Source organism: Stenella coeruleoalba (genome assembly GCF_951394435.1).
Source record: "Stenella coeruleoalba genome assembly, chromosome: 2".
NCBI classification, from domain to species: domain Eukaryota; kingdom Metazoa; phylum Chordata; class Mammalia; order Artiodactyla; family Delphinidae; genus Stenella; species Stenella coeruleoalba.
In genome coordinates, this window is record NC_137147.1 from 166,432,039 (window position 1) to 166,453,297 (window position 21,259).

Sequence of the window (21,259 nt, forward strand, 5' to 3'; positions counted from 1 at the left end):
TCAAAAAATTTAAAGAGGAGGGAACACTCTGAACTCATTCTATGAGACAAGCATCACCCTGATATGAAAACCAGATAGAGACACCACAAAAAAGGAAAGTTACAAATCAATATCACTGACAAATATAGATGCAAAAATCCTCAACAAAATATTAGCAAACCAAATTCAACAATACATTAAAAGGATCATACACCATGATCAAGTGGGATTCTAACTATGGTTGCAAGGATAATTTGACATCCAAAAATCAACTAACATAATAAACCATGTTAACAAAACAAAGAATAAATATCATATGATCATCTTCATAGATGCAGAAAAAGCTTTTGACAAAGTTCAAAATCCATTTATGAGAAAAACTCTCAACAAAGTAGATACAGAGGGAACATACCTCAACATAATAAAGGTACTATATGAAAAACCCAAAGCCAACATCATATTCTACAAGAAAAAGCTGAAAACATTTCCTCTAACATCAAGAATAAGACAAGGATGCCCATCACCTTTATTCAACATAATGTTGAAACTGAAGTCCTAGCCACAGCAATCAGACAAGACAAAGATATAAAAGGAATTCAAATTGGAAAAGAAAAAATAAAACTGTCATTGTTTGCACATGACATAATACTACATTTACAAAATTCTAAAGATGCTACCAAAGAAGACTATTAGAAACAATAAGTGAACTCAGTAAAGTTGCAGGATACAAAATTAATATACAGAAATCTCTTGGGTTTCACACACTAACAACAAACTATAAGAAAAAGAAATTAAGAAAACAATCCCACTCATAATTGTATCAAAAAGAATAAAGTACTTAGGGATAAATCTAACTGAGGAGGTAGAAGACCTGAACCTGGAAACCTGTAAGAAAGTGATAAAAGAAATTAAAAATAACATTAACAAATGGAAAAATATTCTATGTTTATGGAGTGGAAGAATTAACATTGTTAAAATGACATACTACCAAAAGAAGTCTACAGACTCAGTACAATCTCTATAAAAATACCAATGGCATTTTTCACAGAACTAGAACAAATAATTCTAAAATTTCTATGGTAACACAAAAAGACCCCAAATAGCCAAAACAATCTTGAGAAAGAACAGAGCTGGAGGTAGCATGTGCCCTGATTTCAACCTATACTACAAAGATACAGTAATCAAAACAGTATAGCACTGGACAGAAACAGACACACAGTTCAATGAAACAGAGTAGAGAGCCCAGAAATAAATTCATACATATATGGTCAATGAATCTAAGACAATGGAGGCAAGAATATACAACGGGAAAAAGGCAGCCTCTTCAATTAATGATGTTGGGAAAACTGAACAGCTACATGTATTGTAGAAGAATCAAACTGGACTACATTCTCACACCATATACAAAAGTAAACTCAAAGTGGATTAAAGACTTAACTATAAGGCCTGCAACCATAAAACTCCTAGAAGGTAACATAAGTGGTACACTCTTTAACATTGGTGTTAGCCATATTTTTGGTATATGTCTCCTCATGCAAGAGAAACAAAAGGAAAAATAAACAAATGGAACTACAGCAAACTGAAAAAAGCTTTTGCACAGCAAAGCAAACTATCAACAGAATGAAGAGTCAGCCTACTATATGGGAAAAGATATTCCCAAATGATACATGTGATAAAGAGTTAATATCCAAATACAAAGAACTCCTACAACTTAACATCAAAAAAACCAAAAAATCTGATTTTAAAATGGCAGAGAACCTGAATAGACATTTTTCCAAACAAGGGGTCTAGATGGCCAACAGGTGCATGAAAAGATGCTCAACATTACTAATCACCAGGGAAATGCAATTTAAAACCTCAATGAGGGGCTTCCCTGGTGGCGCAGTGGTTGAGAGTCCGCCTGCCGATACAGGGGACATGGGTTCGTGCCCCGGTCCGGGAAGATCCCACATGCCGTGGAGCGGCTGGGCCCGTGAGCCATGGCCGCTGAGCCTGCGCGTCCGGAGCCTGTGCTCCGCAACGGGAGAGGCCACAACAGTGAGAGGCCTGTGTACCACCAAAAAAAAAAAAAAAGAAAGAAAAAAAAACCCTCAATGAGATATCACCTTACACCTGTCAGGATGGCTATTAGCAAAAAGACAACAAATAACAAGTGCTGCAAGGATGTGGAGAAAAAGGAACCCTTGGTGCTTTGTTGGTGGAAATGTAAATTGGTGCAGTCACTATAAAAAAAAGTATGGGAGTTCTTCAAACAATTAAAAATAATACTACCATATGATCCATCAAGTCCATTTCTGGGTATTTTTTCAAAGAAAACAAAAACACTATCCCAAAAAAATACATGCACCCCTATGTTCATTGATCATTATTTATAAATGCCAAGATATGGAAGTAAACTAAGTACCCATCAATAGATGAATGGATAAAGAAGATGTGTGTATATACAGATATAGATATACAGATATAGATATAGATACCATATATATGATGTAATATAACTCAACCAACAAAAAGAATGAAATCTTGCCATCTGTGACAACATGGATTGTCAGACAAAGAGACAAATACTGTATGATTTCACTTATATATGGAATCTAAAAAACAAATGAACAAACATAGCAAAACAGAAGCAAACTCATAGGTACAGAGAACAAACTGGTGGTTTCCAGAGGGGAGGAGGGAAGGGGAATAATTAAAATAGGTAAGGGAGATAAAGAAATACAAAATGCCAGTTATAAAATCAATAAGTTATGGGATGTAATGTATAGCATAGGGAATATAGTCATTAACATCATAATAACTTTGTGTGGTGACAGACTTATCATGGTGATCAATTTGTAATGTATTAAAATATCAAATTACTGTGTCATATACCTGTAACTAATAAGCCAATTATACTTGAATAAAAAAGAAAGTAAAATTTCATAAGAAATTCATATTTTTAAAAGCCATAAAATCCATAAAGGTTAAATGATAAATAATTGAATAACATTTCTCAAACTGACATCTCGTTGGTATGATTAAAATATGGTACATTGAGATGGGAAAAGGATTTCCAAAGTACATTGGTCATTTTTCCTTCTCTGGTCATCTTTTCTTTTCTCAAGAAAAGGCCATTTGTCTGATGAATTTCTTTTCAGAATTTGTGGAACGCTATAAAGTTTGAATTCATAGTTTTGTTAATAAGCTATATATTTATATGAGGGTTTGAGCAAGCAAATTCCAACTGCATAAATTATATTAGTAAAGAAAATATTCTCTTGGTAAGGCCACTTTACAATAACCCATATACATTAAAAACAGATACTTTTTTTAATAAAATAAGACAACCAAGAAGTACAGTAAAAAGGAAGAGCCCAGAATGGGGAGAGGGATTAACATACAAATTACAAATCATTAGCGAAACCATCAAGAAAACACTGTAAATCCTTTTTTCCCTAAAATTATTTGTATTTAATTGTTTACCTATTCCTGAATATCTTGTGATTTATTCTACTCTAACCCATTTTTAGTTCTTTGCTCTTCACTTCTCAGCTTTCTCCCATAATCATATCCTGGTCTGCTTATAAAACTATATATTTGCTAATGCTATGCTTTTTTAGAAACCTGTTAATAAGTTATATTTATATGACCCTAAATTGTATAAAATGAAAATATAAGTTTATAAGTAAAAAATATTAACAAGTATCTTTATGTCTTACTCTTCTGAATCTTCAGATATTCCTTCGTCTTTTTTCTTCTCCATTTTCATAGTTTTCTTTTGTCGCTCACTTGTAGCCTTTGGTTTCTATGTAGTTTTATATAAGCCAGAAATAAACAGTTAAGGAGACCATAAATTAAAGGTAAATACATGATAATACACATTACTAAGATTGCCATTTTACTTTGAGAATCACTATACTATGTTTCAAGGGAAATTATCTGAATAAAAGCAAAACAAAATTAATGATATAGGCTGAATGTTTGTTATAGTGCTTTACAGAATGTAAGTTGCAAATAAGCTAATACATATCAAACAATTAAATTCTTTGACAAATTACAGTCAGTTCTGCTATAACATTGCATACAACATCCTGAAAATCACCTCACTGTGAAAAATCGTATGATAAAAACTGCAGGATATATGAGGAAAATGGGGTAAGGTGCACAGAACGCAAAAAAACTGTCGATGATACATTAAAAAAAATAAAAACTTAAGAACATTAATCCAGTTTTATACAGTTAAATGATTAAGAAATACATACTACGAGAAACATAGCTCTTTATCTTGAATAAGACATGAAGCTTGTTTTTGGAAATGAGCATCAAACAGATTTCAACTTGTGAGTTATTATGCAGTATGCGAAGGAAGGCTATCTGAAATTGGATGAAAAGTTTTAACACCATATGTGGACTGGTGTGGTACACAATACACATGGTAAACCGAAGAAGCTTGTAGAAGCTGTTTTTCTACATTCACCTAGTACTATTTTCAGATGAATTTGTGCATAAGCAAATGTAAAATTCACATTATGCTCAAACTGTTCTGTCATGTTGTAACAAATCTGCATTTCAAAACAAATATTAGAGCAGAATTGACCACAGGTTTTAAAGTATTCTTGAACTACTATGTAGTAGTGGATTATTTTCTACAAGGAAGTATAGAAAAAATTTGACAATTAGAGTATTGAAACTTTTAGATGAGCTTAATAATAGACACTACTAGGTATTGGGAGATCATTTCCTATTTCAGACCACAACCTCCAACAGATACCAAATTCACTGTAGCAAAGTTCTCACAAGTTAAACCCCAAGTGTAACAATTCCTATAAAATATAGAAAATAAGTATAATAATAACATTTTTAATGAGAATTGTTAAGGTTGCCAAATAATTTTCCAGTTTAAACACGAGTTTTGGTACATATTTCCTACTAAGAAAAATCTAATATACTGGCAATCAAAACATACTTAAATAACGAAAGGGAAAAAAGACTAAAAAATAACGAACAGATCATCAGTGAGTTGTGGGACAACTTCAAGTGGATTAATATACTTACAGTTGGAATTCATGGAGAGAAGGGGTGGGAAAAGAGAATAACTATTTGAAGAAATAATGGCCAATTTTTTTCAACTTTGATGAAAACTGTATATCCACAAATCCACAACAGTACAAGGAAAACTAACCCCCAAAATACATCATAATCAAATTACTTAAAAGCAGCAATAAAAAGAAAATCTTAAAAGCAGACAGCGGAGAAAAGCAGAATACACACCAAGAATAAACAAGAAAACAGATTTCTTGTAAGAAATAATGCAAGCCTGAAGACAAAGGAGCAATATCTTTAAACCACTCAACCTAGAATTCTTTATCCAGGAAAAATATCTTTCAAAACTGATGGCAAAAGAAATTTTTTTTGGTCTGGAAATCAAAGAAGTGAAAGAATTCAGCAGCAGCAGCCCTGCACAATAAAAAAAATAAAGAATCCTTCAAGGAGAAGAAAAATGATACCAGATAGAAATAAGAAAATACACAAAGAAGAATACCACAAATGATAATTATGTGGGTAAATATAAACACTGTTTTCCTGTTATTTAAATCTCTATAAAAGGTAATATTTTACAGCAAAATTAATAACAATGTGTTGTGCAGTAAAATGTATAAAAACAATTGCACAAAGGCCAGAAAGGGACAAATGAAAGTATGTTTCAAGACTCTTATATATGAAGTGATTCGATGTCATTTGAATAGAAACTACAGTAAGTTAAAAACAAGACTGTAAACCCTAAAGCAGCCAATAAAGCAACCCACTGAGCAGCAAATTAAAAAGTAATACAGATTTTGCTACCTGAAAGTAGGGTGCTGTTGCAACACATAACTAAAACTATGGAAATGGCTTTGAAATAAGGCAATAGTGGCAGAGGCTGGAAGAATTTTAGGTTTTGAAAGAGAAAGAGAGACAGAAAGGCAGGCTGACTAATCACAAGAAACAAGAAAACATTCCCCTTAATATCAGGAACAAAACAAAACAAAATGCCTGCTTTCATACTGTCTATTCAGTATTATTCTAGAGGTCTTTTCCAGTGTAGCAAGGCAAGAAGAAGAAAGTATTACAAGTTGGAAAGCAAGAAAATTTAGGCAATCATTTACAGATACTTCAATTATGAAAGTAGGAAATAAAAATCTAACCATTATGATAGTGTAGCTAGGTTTGTAGATGGAAAATTCAATATACAAAAATTTGTTACATTTCTCTAGCAATAGCTTTAAAATATTTTGTAAGATACAAATAACATAGCATAAAAATACAAAGTACCTAAGATTAACCTAACAAAAATGAATAAGAGCTTTATGAAGAAAATCATAAACACTGATTGTAAGCATTACAAAACTTTCCAAAATTGTGACATTTAATGTTTGTAAACAAAAAGATGTATCTTGATATCCTATATGTAAATCTCTCAAATTTGATGTACAGCTTGAGTGCAATAGTAGAATTTGACAAATTAACTCTAAAATTTACAAGAAAGTGCAAAGACCAAAAACAAATAAATTCTCATATATTACAAGGTGGGTTAACTTGCCCACAAAATACCAGGACTTACTATAAATACATAATCATTAAAGATCTCAGTCATTGGTGTAGGAATACACAACACCAATAGAACAGAATAGAAAGAACAGAAACAAATCTTTTTATGCAGTAATATTTTCTAGCAATAGCATACCAAAATATATATATCTAGGATCTCCTATTTAGGAAGCTATAGTAGAAAGCCAGGTGATGGCAGAAGTGGAATAAATAAGGAGTCAGGCTAATGTAACTGTGGTTGGCACTCTGCAGAGCCAAGGGGAGCTGCAGGTACAGTCTCAGCTCTCCTGTTATTTTCCCAGCCTTTGCCCTGTGTAATGATGAAGATGCCATAAAAATATTGGCAGGAGTCCCTCCCATCAGGAAGCTTGCACAAGTCTCTTAGATAGCCTCATCCACCAGAGGGCAGACAGCAGAAGCAAGAACTACATTCCTGCAGCCTGTGGAACAAAAACCACATCCACAGAAAGACAGACAAAATGAAAACGCAGAGGACTATGTACCAGATGAAGGAATAAGACAAAACCCGAGAAAAACAACTAAATGAAGTGGAGATAGGCAACCTTCCAGAAAACAGAATTCATAATAATGATAGTGAAGACGATCCAGGACCTCGGAAAAAGAATGGAGGCAAAGATTGAGAAGATGCAAGAAATGTTTAACAAAGGCCTAGAAGAAATAAAGAACAAACACACAGAAGAATTAAAGAACAGAGATGAACAATACAATAACTGAAATGAAAAACACACTAGAAGGCATCAATAGCAAAATAACTTAGGCAGAAGAATGGATAAGTGACCTAGAAGACAGAATGGTGGAATTCACTGCCATGAAACAGACAAAAGAAAAAAGAATGATAAGAAATGAAGACAGCCTAAGAGATCTCTGTGACAACATTAAACACACCAACATTCACATTATAGGGGTCCCAGAAGGAGAAGAGAGAGAGAAAGGACCTGAGAAAATATTTGAAGAGATTATATTTGAAAACTTCCCTAACATGGGAAAAGAAATAGCCACCCAAGCCCAGGAAGCGCAGAAAGTCCCAGGCAGGATAAATCCAAGGAGAAACACACCGAGACACATAGTAATCAAATTGGCAAAAATTAAAGACAAAGAAAAATTATTAAAAGCAACAAGGGAAAAACGACAAATAACATAGAAGGGAACTTGCGTACGGTTAACAGCTGATTTCTCAGAATAAACTCTACAAGCCAGTACGGAGTGGCACAATATATTTAAAGTAATAAAATGGAAGAACCAAGATTACTCTACCCGGCAAGGATCTTATTCAGATTCGATGGAGAACTCAAAAGCTTTGCAGACAAGCAAAAGCTAAGAGAATTCAGCACCACCAAACCAGCTCTACAACAAATGCTAAAGGAATTTCTCTAAGTGGGAAACACAAGAGAAGAAAAGGACGTACAAAAACAAACCCAAAACAATTAAGAAAATGGTAAGAGGAACATACATGTCGATAATTATCTTAAATGTGAATGGATTAAATGCTCCAAGCAAAAGACACAGGCTTGCTGAATGGAATACAAAAACAAGATCCATATATATGCTGTCTACAGGAGACACATTTCAGACCTAGGGGCAAAGACAGACTGAAAATGAGGGGATGGAAAAAGATATTCCATGCAAATGGAAATCAAACTGGAAATCAAAAGAAAGCTGGAGTAGCAATACTCATATCAGAAAACTAGACTTTAAAATAAACAATACTACAAGACACAAGGAAGGACACTACAGAATGATCAAGGGATCAATGCAAGAAGGAGATGTAACAATTATAAATATAATATATACACCCAACATAAGAGCACCTCAATACTTAAGGCAAATGCTAACAGCTATACAAGAGGAAACTGACAGTAACATAGTAATAGTGGGGGAATTTAACACCTCACTTGCACCAATGGACAGATCACCCAGACAGAAAATGAATAAGGAAACACAAGCTTTAAATGACACAATACACCAGACAAATTTAATTGATATTTATAGGACATTCCATCTGAAAACAACAGATTACACTTTCTTCTCAAATGCACATGGAACACTCTCCAGGACAGATCACATCTTTGGTCACAAATCAAGCCTCGGTAAATTAAAGAAAATTGAAATCATATCAAGCATCTTTTCCGACCACAACGCTTTGAGATTAGAAATCAATTACAGGGGAAAAAATGTAAAAAACACCAACACATGGAGGCTAAACAATACGTTACTAAATAACCAAGAGATCACTGAAGAAATCAAAGAGGAAGTCAAAAAGTACCTAGAGACAAATGACAAGAAAAACACGATGACCTAAAACCTAAGGGATACAGCAAAAGCAGTTCTTAAGAGGGAAGTTCACAGCTATACAATCCTACCTCAAGAGACAAGAAAAATCTCAAATAAACAATCTAACCTTACATCTAAAGCAACTAGAGAAAGAAGAACAAACAAAACCCAACGTCTGTAGAAGGAAAGAAACCATAAAGATCAGAGCAGAAGTAAATGAAACAGAAACAAGGAAAACAATAGCAAACATCAATAAACTAAAAGCTGGTTCTTTGAGAAGATAAACAAAATTGATAAACCTTTAGCCAGACTCATCAAGAAAAAGAGGGAGAGGACTCAAATCAATAAAATTAGAATGAAAAAGAAGGACACCGCAGAAATACAAAGCTTCATGAGACACTACTATGAACAACTCTATGCCAATAAAATGGAAGACCTGGAAGAAATGGACAAATTCTTAGAAGGCATAACCTTCCAAGACTGAACCAGGAAGAAACAGAAAATATGAACAGACCAATCACAAGTAATGAATTGAAACTGTGATTAAAAATCTTCCAACAAACAAAAGTCCAGGACCAGATGGCTTCACAGGTGAGTTCTCTTTAGAGAAGAGCTAACATCCATCCTTATCAAACTCTTCCAAAAAATTGAAGAGGAAGGAACATTCCCAAACTCATTCTACGAGGCCACCATCACCCTGATATCAAAACCAGACAAAGATACTACAAGAAAAGAAAATTACAGACCAATATTACTGATGAATACAGATGCAAAAATCCTCAACAAAATACTAGCAAACAGAATCCAACAACACATTAAAAGGATCATACACCATGATCAGGGGGATTTATCCCAGGGATACAAGGATTCCTCAGTATATGCAAATCAATCAGTGCGATACACCATATTAACAAATTGAAGAATAAAATCCATAGGATGTCCACTCTCACCACTATTATTCAACATAGTTTTGGAAGCCCTAGCCATGGCAATCAGAGAAGATAAAGAAATAAAAGGAATCCAAATTGGAAAAGAAGAAGTAAAACTGTCATTGTTTGCAGATGACATGATACTATACATAGATAATCCTAAAGATGCCACCAGAAAGCTACTAGAGCTAATCAATGAATTTGGTAAAGCTGCAGGATACAAAATTAATGCACAGAAATCTCTTGCATTCCTATACACTAACAATGAAAGATCAGAAAGAAAAATTAAGGAAACAATCCCATCACCACTGCAACAAAAATACTAAAATACTTAGGAATAAACTTACCTAAGGAGGTAAAAGACCTGTACTCAGAAAACTGTAAGACACTGATGAAAGAAATCAAAGATAACATAAACAGATGGAGAGATATACCTTGTTCTTGGATTGGAAGAATCAACTTTGTGAAAATGACTATACTACCCAAAGCAGTCTGCAGATTCAATGCAATTCCTATCAAATTACCAGTGGCATCTTTTCGAAAACTAGAACAAAAAATCTTAAAATTTGTATGGAGACACAAAAGACCCCGAATAGCCAAAGCAATCTTGAGGGAAAAAAACGGAGCTAGAGGAATCAGACTCCTTGACTTCAGACTATACTACAAAGCTACAGTAATCAAGACAATATGGCACTGGCACAAAAACAGAAATACAGATCAATGGCACAGGATAGAAAGCCCAGAGATAAACCCATGCACCTATGGTCAACTTATCTGTGACAAAGGAGGCAAGAATATACAATGGAGAAAAGACAGTCTCTTCAATAAGTGGTGCTGGGAAAACTGGAGAGTTACATGTAAAAGAATGAAATTAGAACCCTCCCTAACACCATACACAAAAATAAACTCAAAATGGATTAAAGACCTAAATATAAGACCAGACACTATAAAACTCTTAGAGGAAAACATAGGAAGAACACTCTTTGACATAAATTACTGCAAGAACTTTTTTGACCCATCCCCTAGAGTAATGGAAATAAAAACAAAAATAAACAAATGGGACCTAATGAAACTTAAAAGCTTTTGCACAGCAAAGGAAACTATAAACAAGACGAGAAGACAACCCTCAAAATGGGAGAAAATATTTGCAAATGAACCAACAAAGGATTAATGTCCAAAATATACAAGCAGCTCATGCAGCTCCATATTAAAAAAACAAACGACCCAATCCAAGAATGGGCCGAAGACCTAAATAGACGTTTCTCCAGAGAAGACATGTCTTCTCCAGAGAAGACATGTCTAAGACAGATGGCCAAGAGGCACAGGAAAAGCTGTTCAACATCACTAATTATTAGAGAAATGCAAATCAAAACTACAATGAGGTATCACCTCACACCAATTAGAATGGGCATCATGAGAAAATCTACAAACAACAAATGCTAGAGAGGGTATGGAGAAAAGGGAACCCTCTTGCACTGTTGGTGGCAATGCAAACTGATACAGCCACTACGGAGAACAATATGGAGGTTCCTTAAAAAACTAAAAATAAAATTACCATATGATCCAGCAATCCCACTACTGGGCATATACCCTGAGAAAACCATAATTCAAAAACACACTTACACCCCAGTGTTCATTGCAACACTATTTACAATATCCAGGTCATGGAAGCAACCTGAATGCCCACTGACAGATGAATGGATAAAGAAGATATGGTACATATATACAATGGAATATTACTCAGCCATAAAAAGGAACGAAATTGGGTCATTTGTAATGAGGTGGATGGACCTAGAGACTGTCATAGAGAGTGAAGTAAGTCAAAAAGGGAAAAACAAATATCGTATATTAATGCATGTATGTGGAATCTAGAAGAATGGTACAGATGAACCTGTTTGCAAGGCAGAAATAGAGACAGAGATGTAGAGAACAAACGTATGGACACCAAGGGCGGAAAGCAGGGGGGTGGGGTGGTGGTGGGGGGGGGTGGGATGAACTGGGAGATTGGGATTGACATATATAGACTAATATGCATAAAATAACTAATAAGAACCTGCTGTATTTAAAAAAATAAAGTAAAATTCAAAAAAGAAAAAATAAGGAGTCAGCAAAGTATAGGCCAAATCTGCTCTGCTGCCTGTTTTGTAAATAATATTTTATTGTAACACAGCCATGGTCATTCAGTTATGTATTTTCTGTGGCTATTTTCATATCACAGCAGCAGACTTGAGTAGTTGCAACATAGACCCTATGCTCTACAAAACCTAAAATACTTGGCCTTTACATTAAACTTTCCTGACACCTGAAATAAGTAAATGGCTAAGATATTAATTAGGGAAACATTACCAAGTACAGTGGACACCAGCTATTTGTGCCCAGTATCCTTTTTCCATTCTGTTAAGAAACAGCACCAGATTTAGAAGTGTTCTTCAACTCCCTCATCTCAAACTGTCTTGGTGACATCTGACCCCAAGCAAGACCAGTAAGATACAATCATCTAAAAATTGACATTGTAGAAGGGAAGTAGTAGAGCTTAGTAATTCCAGAACCAGTATCCAAAGGGATGGGAAGAAAACAGTCATAAACTCCCTCTCTAAAATTTCCCTGAAAGGACGGAAGTAGTGGCTATCCATGAATTTCTGTTATTTTAACTCTAAGAGTTGTCCTGGTTCTATCTCTCACCAAACATGTTGTTCAATTTTCCCTCAATTCTTTGAGTTACCCTACTAGCCATCCAATACATTTCTTGCTTTAAATAGTGTCAGTTTCTCCTGCTTACAAAAAGTAAAATAAAACCCTTAACTGACACACATTAACATCTGGCAGACATGGTTCTTGATTACTAAAGTTGGTTGCCTATGAAAATAAAATTATTAAGAGATAATATCAGTTAGTAAAGAAAGCTCACTCTGGAAGAAAATTGATATAGTTGTTATTAGAAATCCTGACTTTAACATAATTCTGTTAGCCATTATTCTCTTCCTACCATCCCCTTCTCTGAAAACAGGCTATCTCTCAGATCTCTTGGTCACCACCTTTGTGTGGATATAATATTGCTACTGTATATGCAGTAATGCTCCTTCCACATTTCTCATTCACACTTCCATACTTCTTTAGGTTTTCACATACAAAATCTAAAGAAACAGTATAAGAAAGTAAAACCAGAAACTGCTGCAACATTTTCAAGTCATGTACAAAGCTCCAAAGATTTTGAATGTGGATCTAACAGTGCATGATTAAGTGTTGAATCCTTACACTTGGCCAGACTATTCAATCATTTACTATGACAATTTACTGCTTTATTTTAATTTTTTTTATTTTTATTCCCACTGGGACCTATACCTAGATGAAGCTATTCCTAATTCAACTTATGTGACAGCCCTGGTCTTACATTTGACACTTATGTAGGATCACTGCTTCTTTAACTGATTAAGTAGCAAATCTGGTACTACTTCTGCTTCCTCCTCTACTAAGGAGGAAATACCAAGTTACCAACATTAGTAGATTCAAGAGTATTTTTCTTCATTCTATGTTAATTTTGTGTCAAAACATACATCTTATATTTTTACATAGTTAAAAATTTGCTTCTAATCCACCATTTGACTTCATTGTGTATAGTTTGAAATTTATAAGCTATATAAAAATGGCAGAGGAGGAGGGGAAAAAAGGAAACAAATTCTATCCTTGGTATTTCTATTCACTCTATGTAGTAAGAGTGAACTGGGACACACACATTACACAGTTGCAAAGAATACAATAAAATGCATTTAAAATATATTTGTAAACCTAATTTATTGATATTTTAATAAAGTTAAATATTTGGCTTAGACATACCTTTCAGAATGTTTCAATTTTATGTCTGCTTTTCATAGCATCCTTTCAGTTTTGATAGCTAATATGGTAATTTAGGACTTCCCTGGTGGCACAGTGGTTAAGAATCTGCCTGCCAATGCAGGGGACACGGATTCGAGCCCTGGTCCGGGAAGATCCCACATGCCACAGAGCAACTAAGCCCGTGTGCCACAACTACTGAGCCTGCGCTCTAGAGCCTACAAGCCACAACTACTGAACCTGCGTGCCACAACTATTGAAGCCCACATACCTAGAGCCCGTGCTCTGCAACAAGAGAAGCCACCACAATGAGAAGCCTGCACACCACAACTAATAGTCCCCACTCGCTGGAACTAGAGAAAGCCTGCGTGCAGTAGCAAAGACCCAATGCAGCCAAAAATAAATATAAAATAAATAAATTTTTTAAAATATATGGTAATTTAGAATATAGCATTATCTTATTTTTTTAAAGCACAGCTGCTACCAATTAGTAATATTGGTATGTATGCCATTTTTAGACACTAAAATTAACTAACCTCTGTACTCTTCAACTTTTGTAGTTCATTTTCCAGCATCAGTTTCTCCTCTGACAACACTTGGAGGTCACTTTGAATCTGTGTGTTTTTCTAAAAGAAATATTATAACTTCATTAATAATGAAAAGCAAACATATCAATATAGAGAGGTTATTTGGGCACTTAATTATTAAAGTAAGAAAGTCTTCATTAACTCATAAAAATAATGAACCATTGGTATTAATCTGCATAGTGAAGTTATAATTGGTGTTGAAAGAGGCAAAGGAACTATCAGTGATAGTGGAATTTCAAAAGACTGTGGGAGGGGCTTCCCCAGTGGCGCAGTGGTTGGGAGTCCACCTGCCGATACAGGGGAGGTGGGTTCATGCCCCGGTCCGGGAGGATCCCGCATGCCGCGGAGCGGCTGGGTCCATGGGCCATGGCCGCTGGGCCTGCGCGTCCGGAGCCTGTGCTCCACAACGGGAGAGGCCACGGCGTTGAGAGGCCCGCATACCGCAAAAAAAAAAAAAGACTGTGGGAATGGAATATTACTCAGCCATAAAAAGAAACAAAATTGAGTTACTTGTAGTGAGGTGGATGGACCTAGAGTCTCATACAGAGTGAAGTAAGTCAGAAAGAGAAAAACAAATACCGTATGCTAACACATATATATGGTATCTAAAAAAAAAAAGAAAAAAATGCTTCTGAAGAACCTAGGGGCAGGACAGGAATAAAGATGTAAACATAGAGAATGGACTTGAGGACACGGGGAGGGGGAAGGGTAAGCAGGGACAAAGCGAGAGAGTGGCATGGACATATATACACTACCAAATGTAAAACAGATAGCTAGTGGGAAGCAGCCGCATAGCTGAGGGAAATCAGCTCGGTGCTTTGTGACCACCTAGAGGGGTGGGATAGGGAGGGTGGGAGGGAGACGCAAGAGAGAGGGGATATGGGGATATATGTATACATATAGCTGATTCACTTTGTTATAAAGCAGAAACTAACACACCATTGTAAAGCAATTATACTCCAATAAAGATGTTAAAAAAAGAAAAAGACTGTGGGATGTTATAGTTCAGTATTTTAGAAACGAAGTGTTTCTGAGTGACAATTAAATCTAATAAAATCAAGAGAATAGACAAAGCTTTCCAGCTCACATATGCATAAAAATCTCTTGAATAAACTCTCTTGACATATCCTGACAATTTCTAGACTGTATTAACAACATCAAGGACAAAGTGCAATTTCAAACTGAAAGCACTATACTTACAGCCTCTAACAAAACTTGCTCACTCATAGCTCTGAAAAACAAACCAAAAATATAATGTATTATAATTTTAAATTTATATTTTTATGTAATATGCTTATATATTTTCTTTGTAAAAACCTTAATATAAATAAGGTTAGAGTAAACTTTGACTAGCATTCCAAAAATTCAATGCTTTTCCTAGAGATACTGTTAGCTTGCTGTGTCTCTTCCCAGAACTTGTTCCATGGATTTATATAACACTTCACGTACCCTTTCAATTCTATACTTTTTGTTAGTGGGCTGGATGTCTGTTTTGTTTTCTTTTTCACATAAATGATATTGTATATGATGTTCTCAACTTTTCCACTTAACACAATTTCTGAGATGTATTTATATCGGTAAACATAGATTTCTCTCACTCCCTTTAAATACAACTTCTTATTCCATAGCAGGGTTTGGCAAACTTCTTCTGTAAAGAGTCAGATGGTAACTATTTTAGACTTTACAGGCCAGGTGATCTCTGTCACTACTACCCAACTCTGCAAAAGCAGCTACAGATGATGGGTAAATGAATGGGTATGGCTACGTTCTAACAAAACTTTATTTACAAAAATAAGCTGCAGGCTAGATTTGACTCATGGACTGCAGTTTGCTGACAACTGTTCCATAGTATGGATAAACTATATTTTTTTGACTGAGTTTTTATTCATTATAATCAGAATTTTTTAAAGCTTAAGATATGATTAACATATAATAAAATTCATTCATTTAAAATATACAATTCAATGGCTTTTAATATATTCACTAAGTTGAGTAACTATTACCCCTATCTAATTTTAGCACATTTTAATTACCCCGGAAAGAAATGCTGTAGCCATTAGCACTCACTCTCCATTTCTCCCAGAACTGCCTAAGCCCTGGCAGCCATCAGTCTATTTTCTGTCTCCACAGATTTGCCTATTCTGAATATTTCATACAAACAGAATTGCACAGTATGTGGTCTTTTGAGACTGTTTTCTCACAACTAGCATAGTGTTTGTATCATGTATCAGTACTTTGTTCCTTTTTATTGCCAAATAATATTACATTGTATGAATATGCTCATTTTATTTATTCATTCATCAGTTTATGGACATTTGGGTTGTTTCCACTTTTGGGCTATTATGAATAATGCTACTATGAACATACATGTACAAGTTTTTGTGTGGACCTATGTTTTCATTTCTCTTAGGTATAAACATAGGAAAAGAATTTCTGGGTCATATGTTAACTAAATATTTAACATTTTGAGCAACTGACAAACTGTGTTCCATAGCAGATGTACCACTTACATGATGTACCAGCAATGTATGAGGGTACCAATTTCTCTACATCCTTTCCAACAATTGTTATTGTCTGTCATTTTTATTATAGCCATCCTAGTGGTTGTGAAGTGGTATATCATTGTAGTTTTGATTCCCTAATGACTAATGATGTTGAGTATCTTTTCATGTGCTTATTGACCATCTGTATATCTTGTGTGGCAAAACGTCTATTCGGATTATTTGCCCATTGTTAAACATGGTTATTTATCCTTTTTATTACTGAGGTGTAAGAGTTCTTATGTATATTCTGGGTGCAAGTCCCATATCAGATACATGATTTATGAATAGTTTTCACATTCTATGAGTTGTCTTCTCACATTCTTAATTGTATTAAGAACCTGCAGCACAAGTTTTTAATTTTTATGTTGAGTTTATCTATTTTTTTTTTCTGTTGTTGGTTGTGCTTTTGATATCTTATTTAAGAAACCATTGACTGGGACTTTCCTGGTGGTCCAGTGGTTAAGAGTCTGCGCTTCCAATGCAGGGGTCCTGGGTTCCATCCCTAGTTGGGGAACTAAGATCCCATGTGCAATGCAGTATGGCCAAAAAAATTTTAAAAAGAAAGAAACCATTGACTAACTCTAAGTCAAAAATATTTACTCCTGTGTTTCTTTAAGAGGTTTATAGTTTTAGCTCTTAAATTTAGGTCTTTGGTAATTTTGAGTTAATTTTAGTGCATGGCACAAAGAAAGGATCCAACTTAATTCTTTTGCATATGGATATCCAGTTCTCCAAGCACAGTTATTAAAAAAACTATTCTTTCCTCACTGAATTATCCTGGCCTCCATGTTGATAATCAGTTAACTATAAATAAATGTAATGGTTTATTTCTGGACATCATTTCCATTCATTCTATTCCATTGATCTACATAGGTCTATCCTCATGCCAGTACGACATTGTCTTAATTACTACAGGTGTATTTAGTTTTAAAATCACTAAAGTATGAGTCCTCCAACATTGTTCTTCTTAAGATTTCTTTGACTATTCTGGGTTCCTTGTATTTCCACATGAATTTTAAAAGCAACTTGCCAATTCATGCAAAAACAAAGTTGGGATCTTGATAGAGATTGCATTAAATCTGTAGATCAATTTGGGAAATATTGCCGTTTTAAGATTAGTTAAGTCGAACAGTCCATGAAAATGGGATGCCTACCTGTTTGAGTATTCTTTAAAGTACTTTCAGTGTTTTGTAGTTTTCGGTGCACAAGTCTACCACTTCTTTTGTTAAATTTATTCTCATTCTCTTTGGTGCTTTTGTAAATGGAATTGTTTTATTTCATTTTTGGAATGTTCCTTGCTAGTGTATTACTTTCCTATGCTATGACAAAGTGTCACAATCTGCGTGACTGGTGACTTAAAACAACAAGAATTTATTCGCTCACAGTTCTGGAGACTATAAATCTAAAACTAAGGTGTTGGTACAGCCATGCTCCCTCTGAAAGCTCTAGGGGAGAATCCTTCTTTGCCTCTTCCAACTTCTAGTACTCGCAGCATAACTCCAATCTCTGCCTCCATGACTGTCTTCCCTCTGTGTGTATTTGCCTTCTACAATATTATTATAAGGATACCAGTCATATTGGATTAAGGGCCCATCCCCCTCCACTATGACCTCATCTTAACTAATTACATCTACAATGACCCTATAGCCAATTAAGTTCATTCTGAGGTACTAGAAGTTAGAGCTTCAACATGTATTTGGTGGGGGGGGGGCACAATTCAACCCATAACAACTAGTGTATTAAAATATAATTGATTTTTATTTATGAATCTTGTATATTGCAACCTTGTTAAATTAATTTACTTCTAATAGTTCTAATAGATCCCTTAGAATTGTCAATAGATAAGGTCATGACATCTGCAAAAAGAGGTAGTTTTCATTTCCTTTTCTTCTCTAAATGCCCTAGATAGAACCTCTACTACAATGGTCGACAGAAGTGGTAAGAATGTCCTATTTTGTCCCTGATCTTAGAGAGAATATATTAAGTTTTTTCACCATTAAGTTTTTTCTTTAATATATTAGAGAGAATATATTATGATGTTAGTTATAGGTATTTGTAGATAGTCTTTATCAGATTAAGAAAGTTCCCTTCTATGCCTAGTTTGTGGAGTATTTTTTATCATAAAAGGCTATTGGATTTTGTCAAATGCTTTTACTTTGTCTAGTAAGCTAATCACGTGATTTTTTCTCCTTTATTCAATCAATATCATGTATTACATTTATTGATATCTGCATTTTATTTATTTTTTTATAAATTTATTTATTTTTGGCTGCGCTGGGTCTTCGTTGCTGCGTGCGGACCTTCTCTAGTTGCAGTGAGTGGGGGCTACTCTTCATTGTGGTGCACAGGCTTCTCACTGCAGTGGCTTCTCTTGTTGCAGAGTGCAGGCGCGCGGGCTTCAGTAGTTGTGGCTCATGGGCTCTAGAGCACAGGCTCAGTAGTTGTGGTGCGTGGGCTTAGCTGCTCCACGGCATGTGGGATCTTCCCAGTCCAGGGCTCGAACCCGTGTCTCCTGTGTTGGCAGGCTGATTCTTAACCACTGTGCCACCAGAGAAGCACAATATTTGCATTTTGAACCAACTTTGCATTCCTGGGATAAACCCCACCTGCTTGTGGTATATAACCTTTTTTATATGTTATTGGATTCGATTTGCTAGCATTTTGTTGAGTATTTTTGTGTTCATATTCATAATATATTGGTCTGCAGTTTTCTTGTGACACTGTGGTCTGACTTTGGTATCAGAGTAATACTAGACTCATAGCATGAGTTGAGAAGTATTAACTCCTCTTCTACTTTTTGAAAGAGTTTGTAAAACAGTGGTATTAATTCTTCTTTAAATATCTGATAGAATTCATCAGTGAAGCCATCTGAGAATTTCTTGTTGGGAAATATTTTAATTAGTAATTGAATCTTTTTACTTGTTTCAGTTATACTCAGATTTTCCAGTTCTTGAATCAGTATAGTCTGTCTTTCTAGAAATTTGTCCATGTCATGTAAGTTGTCTAATTTGTGGTCATACAGTTGCTCATAGAATTCCCTTACAATCCTTTTACCACAGATGATTGAGCCATACTCCTACTAACAAAAAATGTAATTCTTTCTAGATTTTTGCTATTATCACAGTGATACGATAAATTTCTTTTTACATATGCCTCCTTGAGAATAGTCCTTTCTCTAGGGTAGATTAAAAGAATAAGGCAACCATTTTGTTGCTATTGTTAAATAAACTATGCTAAATTGTTCTTGAAAGTGGGCAATTTCTATGGTACTAGCAATTTAAGAGTATTTATTACACTACATCTCTGTCAAGACTTGATATTAGAAAACTTCTACTTTTTGTTAAACTGATGGGGGAAAAAATGTATTGTTGCTGCTTTGCTTTCTATTTCCCTGATTACATATCAGATTGAGCATCTCCTAAAATGTTTATTGGCCATTTTTTGTCTCTTCCTTAAATATCTATCTATCTATATATATATATATATATATGTACTTTGCCTATTATTTGAAGGTTGTTTGCCTTTTTGTGGAATTATATATTCTTATTATCACTCTTTTCTTCTATATGCACACATATTTTCTCCCATCCACTGCTTATCTTTTAACTTTGATTCATTTCTGAAGATACTTTTAATTTCAATAGTCAAATGCCTTCCCTATATTTATGATTCTGTTTTCTGACATTTATGTCTGTAATAAACATTAAATTTAATTTTTTGCATGGAGTGAAGACTCTGTCATTATCTTCTAACCAAATGGATGCCTTTTGCCTTGCCAGTGCCCTAACTGGTCATTGAACTTCATTCAAGACTTTGAATTTGCCACCTTGGAATTATGATAATTCCACCTTTGACATAACATACCTACCTGTGATACATGCACCTGGGCTAAAGACAGTTTGAAAGGCAAGACAGCTTATTATCCTTCCTTCTGACTCTTCCGCCTCTTTAGAAAACACATCATGATAGATTTCTTAATAGGCCTGCTGTCCCCTCAGGACTACACATGATTCTGGTGATGGGCAATATTGTCACCGATGTTGACAACTTCATTCCCAAGATTAGTCACCAGATCTAAACACTCTCTTCACCAAAGAGGTACTATGCCTTGGAAAAAATACCCTGCAATCCAATCTCTACTTGTAATCCCAATATGGCCCATAATTGAAGAAAGAACTTTTCAAGGTCCTCTGAGTCTATGATTACTTGTCCATTTCCCACTATCCACAGACCAAACGGCTAGACAATGCATTGACCAGATCCTGAAAAAAAGGTATATCAGCTTTCCCCAAGGACTAGCATGATTGCCCTAACTTGTTACTGTATAATTCATCCATAATAACGAAATACAATCCTTTTTTTCTAAATGTTATCCTATATTATGGTTTTCATCCCACCACATCTGCTTACCACTAAGCACCTCATAGGTAGACCCCACTCCTTTTTCGGGGAACCCCCTGACCCCACCCCTCTGAATTAGTATAATTCCTAAGAAAGCTTACATGACCATAAGCCTTCGATTAGAGCT

General features: G+C 34.9%; 1 protein-coding gene across 26 annotated transcripts in view; it reads right to left on the minus strand.

Moving 5' to 3' along the window:
- CCDC7 (coiled-coil domain containing 7) overlaps positions 1-21,259 on the minus strand; it is a 290,894-nt gene that overhangs the window by 211,657 nt on the left and 57,978 nt on the right. For 25 of the 26 annotated variants that reach the window (XM_079912715.1, XM_079912716.1, XM_079912713.1 and 22 more), the window contains 3 exons: positions 15,389-15,419; positions 14,138-14,227; positions 3,681-3,766 (listed from right to left, as the gene is read on the minus strand). In XM_079912715.1, coding sequence (XP_079768841.1) covers positions 3,681-3,766; positions 14,138-14,227; positions 15,389-15,419 — 207 coding nt within the window. The remainder of the gene's footprint in view (positions 1-3,680; positions 3,767-14,137; positions 14,228-15,388; positions 15,420-21,259) is intronic. The other variant, XM_079912709.1, reaches the window with a different exon arrangement.